Source organism: Mus pahari, chromosome 20 (assembly GCF_900095145.1).
Source record: "Mus pahari chromosome 20, PAHARI_EIJ_v1.1, whole genome shotgun sequence".
In the NCBI taxonomy this organism is placed as follows: domain Eukaryota; kingdom Metazoa; phylum Chordata; class Mammalia; order Rodentia; family Muridae; genus Mus; species Mus pahari.
This window is the reverse complement of record NC_034609.1, coordinates 34,422,868-34,428,222: the sequence shown is the minus strand read 5'-3', so window position 1 is coordinate 34,428,222 and position 5,355 is coordinate 34,422,868. Positions and strand designations below refer to the sequence as shown.

At 51.5% G+C, this 5,355-nt stretch overlaps 1 protein-coding gene across 6 annotated transcripts in view; it reads right to left on the bottom strand.

Moving 5' to 3' along the window:
* Positions 1-571: 571 nt before the first annotated feature.
* Aars (alanyl-tRNA synthetase) overlaps positions 572-5,355 on the bottom strand; it is a 22,498-nt gene continuing 17,714 nt past the window's right edge. For all 6 annotated transcript variants that reach the window (XM_021220070.2, XM_029532473.1, XM_029532476.1 and 3 more), the window contains 6 exons: positions 3,817-3,925; positions 3,036-3,149; positions 2,337-2,456; positions 2,134-2,220; positions 1,661-1,774; positions 572-1,125 (listed from right to left, as the gene is read on the bottom strand). In XM_021220070.2, the coding sequence (XP_021075729.1) occupies positions 940-1,125; positions 1,661-1,774; positions 2,134-2,220; positions 2,337-2,456; positions 3,036-3,149; positions 3,817-3,925 (730 nt within the window). In that variant the 3' untranslated portion in view covers positions 572-939. The remainder of the gene's footprint in view (positions 1,126-1,660; positions 1,775-2,133; positions 2,221-2,336; positions 2,457-3,035; positions 3,150-3,816; positions 3,926-5,355) is intronic.

The window sequence follows — 5,355 nt, the reverse complement described above, 5'->3', positions numbered from 1 at the left end:
GTAGACCAGGCTGGCCTCGAACTCAGAAATCCGCCTGCCTCTGCCTCCCGAGTGCTGGGATTAAAGGCCTGCGCCACCAGGCCCGGCTGATAACAATATTTCTAACCCTCTGAGGAACTGTCATAAGCAGGCAGTATCTCTGCTTCCAGACCCTGCTGTTGGTAGATTCATACAAACTGCATTTTAGGGCTGGGCCAGGCCAGGGTCTTGAACCTACTTTAGGTTAAGGCAGCAGGGGTGGGGCACTAACTAGGAGACATCAACACGTTCATACCTCCTGTATCAGTTGTCTGACCTCATCCGCAGCCTCAAAGGAGGCATGCAGGACAGGCATGATGGAGGTTGTCCTAAGAGGCTAAGAACAGTGGTTCTCCACTGGAAGCAACTCAGAAGAATTCTCCTCCACCCTCCTATTGAATTTCCTGAACTTTCAGGAATATGGGGGGGGGGGGTCCTATTCTGTGATACCATCAACAAGAAACCAGCTGGAACCATAACCTGTATTGTGCAGATATACAGGGAGCCAGGGTTCACCTCAGGACAAGAAGCAGAGTGCATGACGTCACCAAGTATTATTGCACATGGTCCTTTTTATTTTCTGCAGAGAAAAGGCTTCCTTTCTCCCCAGACCTAGAAGCCTCAGGCTGGCAGAGTGACCTTATCTAAGACGTGATCATGACGTTAAGAAACATTCCTGGGTAGTGATTTTAGACAGATGGTGCTGACATGAATGGGCTCAGAGCAGTAATGGAGAGGGACTCGGAATCACAGGACAGCTCCAGGCGTGTTCCTGTTACTGCTGGATCAGGACGGAGAGGGCTGCTGAAAGGTCCCATGACTCAAATGTCTGCGTGGCAGGAGGAGAGCTCTTGGCTGGATTCCCGCCTTCAGACATGTCTGGCTGATGGCAGCTGCTATCCCGAGAGGGCTTTCCTCCCATCAGTTCTTCACATCTCCCAGGCGGAGCTGGGCAAAGGAGGTAGCCAGCTGCAGTGCTTCCTGAAGGCAGCCCACGTTCTTGCCTGTAGCCTGGGCGGACATGTCCTTGCCACCACCCTTACCATCCATCAGGCCTGAAACCTGCTGGACCCACTCGCTGGCTTTCAGCCCCCGGTTGGCTGCATTCTAGGAGACAGGAGGGGAAAATGGTGGTTAGAATGGGATTGAGGTGGGGAATGGCTGGAGCCCCCAACATCCATCTGTATCATGTGTGATGCTACTACAGGCCAAGACTAACACTATAGCTGTCACAGGAGAGCAGCTATGGCCACTGTCGACGTGAGGATAGAAAGCAAAGCCAGGCATTAGCAAGGAGTGAAGCCACCAAAAGAAAGCCTGAGGGTGAAAGGCACTGAGGGAGGCGACAAACGATAGACAGATCAACAGTTTCGTTTCTTTTCTTTTCTTTTCTTTTTTTTGGTTTTTCAAGACAAGGTTTCTCTGCGTAGCCCTGGCTGTCCTGGAACTCACTTTGTAGACCAGGCTGGCCTCGAGCTCAGAAATCTGCCTGCCTCTGCCTCCCGAGTGAGATCAACAGTTTCTAATGAGGACATTAGCGCAATGTGTGCAAATGCTGTGAAGAAGCCCCCCTTGAGAAGCTACAGGAAGGGTTCCCCACTGGCATACGGGTTTGCAGGCTGGAGCCGTGGGAAGTTCTGACCTGGGGAACCTGGCACAAGCATGTGATCTTGCCGGCCTCATTGTCCACTGTGAACAGCATGGCAGATGTCTGAGGAGAATGCGTCTTGAAGAGCTTCAACGCTTCATTCAGGGCCTGTGGGGGAGAACCTCAGGTTAGGTCACTGGGGCAGGGAGCCCTGCTTTCTACAAGGGAATCTGTGCAACTCAGCCCTCAGAGAACCATCCTATGCCCTATTAAGGCTGCTGTTCCCAGGAGTCCATGCGAACACCAATGGCAGGACCCTGCCCACACCCTGGCTGAGGTCGGCCTCCTACCCCCAAGAAGCTCCTCCTTCTCAGGCCACCAGATCTCTCCAGGGCTCAGCCTAACTCTAGAACTGAGCAGTGGGCCTCAGGTGACCAGACAGCCCAGGTTTAGAGGGCTGAGAAGGCTGGAAGGACAAACACCCACTCAGTGGACACACAGGGCAGCCCAGCCCTCTCCCGGCTTGCCTTGGCCGATGCTCCACTCTCCATCTCCAGGATGACCAGAGGCTGGTTGGGGTTGCTGTCAATCAGCTGCTTTGTCTTCTCTAACACCTACAAGAAGCCCAGGAGAGAGGCTTAGGCTAAGGGACCAGTCTCTAAACCCTGTCAGCCTCTGCCTAGGAAAACCTTTGGGCGCTCATCCAGCTGCCGGCACTGCCAAGACTCACTCGCTTCTGGACATCGGCTTTGCTGGCACGGTCTAGGTCATCCATGACTTTCTTCAGGGATTTCAAAGTCTCTCGCTGTTCATCTTTCTGCCACTGGGGGATGACTGCAGTGGCCAGGGCCTGGAACCAGAAGAGAAGACCATCTGGAGTATAGGCTAATAGGAGGTAGGGTGAAGTTCAAGCCCACTCTACCCTACCCCACCCTCTGTCTTTGAACCAAAGTTTTCCATGGTCAGAGAGTCTGAGAAAACAGAGAAAAACACAAAGATACCTGCTGGTTTTAAGACTAGTCACTATATTAATGCAGCAGCCATCACTGGACAAAAAGTAGCACGGGAAACAGGGCTTCCCTTGAGACCTGGACCTTACCAGCTCTGAGTACAGCCTGCAGAGACTTGTGGGAAGCCCAGCATACCAACAATACGAGCTGTTTGAGGGCAGTGTGGACGGCATGATATCCTTTCCCAAACAATGAACTTGATGCCCACCTCCCCCAGTCCCAGCGTGTGGCTCATGCTTGCAGAGACATGCTGAGGCCAGAGGACAGTTGCGAATCTGTGGCCAGCCTGAGCTCTGTAGTGTGGCTCAGGCAGGTCTGGGCTATAGAGTCTGACTCTGTCTTTAAAAAGCACAACCAATAAAGGACCAACAAAGAGTTTAAAGCACAGGGAGGGACAAACTGAGGGAGGTCGTCCCTACCTCGCCGAGGTCAGCAATTTCACGCTGCACGTCCTTGTTGGGTGCAGTCTGGGCCTTCACTTTGGCCTCCATGGCAGACAGAGATTTCTTCAAGGTTTCTGACTTCCTGAGGGCCTAGGAAGAGAACCATCAGAGCTATAAACACCAGGGTTCCTTTCCTTCAGGAAGCAATTGCTCTGGCCATACACAGCTGGCCAGCAACGGCTGCACTGTAAATCCTGTTCAGGGCTGATTCATGTTTATGAACCAGAAGCCCCTTCACCTGGGAAAGTGACCATTCCTCAGGAGCTACCACCAAGCTGAGCGGCTCGCCTTGGTGCCACGCACCTCGCCTTAGGTCCACCCCTGGGATATGTGGAGAGGGAAGGGCATATGAAGCAGGAGACTCTGGCTTGTCACACATGCAGCTGTGCTAGGAGGGAGGCACAGGATTTATGTATTCTGTTTTCCTAGATGCTGTTTGTTTTTTGGAACTTTCTACTATTAGTGTGTGTGTATGTGTGTGTGTGTGTGTGTGTGTGTGTGTGTGTATAAAGAGTATGGGTGTGTGTACATGGTACATATGTGAGAGAGAAGAACTTTATGGAGTCAATTCTCTCCATACATTTTATGTGGGTCACTAGCCACAACCTCAAGTTGTCATTCTGTGGCAAGTGCCTTTTTGTACTGAGCCCTGCAACTGGCCCCAATATAAAAGATTTAACCATGATGGCTAGAAACCTTGCATGGTGACAGCTTTCCCCTGCTAGGCAGGGCCCCCAGGCCAGCCTGACCTGCTCACCTTCTGAGCCTCAGCACCTGTGACGGCAACAATCCTCCGGATACCCTTGGCAATAGCTTCTTCGGTCACTATCACGAAAGCGCCTGCATGGCTAGAGTTCCGTAGATGTCTGGAAGCAGAACGAAGAAAGGTGAAGAAGGGCAAGTTTACAGAACCCTGGGTGAGATGCATCTGCACTCGGAAGCAATTCTGAGACATGGTGTCACTGTGAATCCCTGGCTGACCAGGATCTCACTCTGTAGACCAGACTGGCCTCGAACTAAGAAATCCACCTGCCTCTGCCTCCCGAGTGCTGGGATTAAAGGCGTGCGCCATCGCTGCCCGACAACCTTTCACTCTTAAAGAGATCTATGAGCATAGCTCAGAAGCAAAGGCAAGAAAGAGAAGAGCAGAGGGGGAAGAAAGCTGGGCTGAGTCCAGGAGTCAGGACTTCAGAATGCTAAGAGCAGGACGCCATTTCTCTGAGCCTCAGTTCCCTCAAGCATGAAAAGGGGAGAAGTCTGCCTGCCTCACCCGACGGTTAGGAAAATCAAACAAGACAGTCTTCAAACTGCCAAAGTCCCTACTGTCCAACTCAGTAATACTGCTACTAGACTGCATGTGACATTTTGCTGTTTTTGGTGGAACGAGAGCTATATCTTAGTAAACGTGAAAAGGCTCCCTGGGTGAGAATACTGAGGACTACTTTTCCAAATCTTAATACAACCCCTAAACAAACGGATCTAAAAACAGCTCTTATTCTCCACTTGCTCAGAGGACTCCAAGTGCATTAACTCTCACTTTCTGAGAGATTGGTACAGTCTTTGAAGCCCATTCCTGAAGAGGGGTGTGTGTGTGTGTGTGTGTGTGTGTGTGTGTGTGTGTGTGTGTGTGTGTGAGTATAAGTGAGACTCAACTAAAGGCCTGAGTCAGCTGGAAAGAGGCCTGGAACTGGATCTCTCGGGTCCCCTTGCCCTCTGTGTACATGTTAAGTGTTTCCCGCTGGCCTGCGCCTTACAGGACGCTCTGGCTACCTGAATCCGGCCTTGAAGAATATGCTTTCCCCTAGGCTTCTTTTGGAATCCGAGCTTGCAGAAGCAAGTGGTCTCAAGCCAGCTGAGCCAGGTCTACTTGGGAGGTCTCAGCCAGTGGAGTCAGCTTCCCTTCCCAGATGCTGCCCAAGCTAGCAAAGGGCGGCAGGAGCACAGGGCAAGACTGACCTGGGGCCAGAGCCGGAGCTCCGTGAGCATCTAAAACTTTGCTCAACCTAAAGCCTGAATCCCCACTTCATTAAAAAAAAAAAAATGAACCCAGGGAACAAAAGCCAGCAATTAAGAACATGCAGACAGGTGGGGGTGGGGCGGGGCAGCGGGCCCAGAGAGATGGCTCAGTGGTTAAGAGCAATGGCTGCTCTTCCAGAAGTCATGAGGTCAATTCCCAGCAACCACATGGTAACTCACAACCATCTGTAATGGGATCTGATGCCCTCTTCTGGTGTGTCTGAAGTCAGCTACAGTGTATTCATATACATAAACAAATAAATCTTAAGAAAAAAAAAAA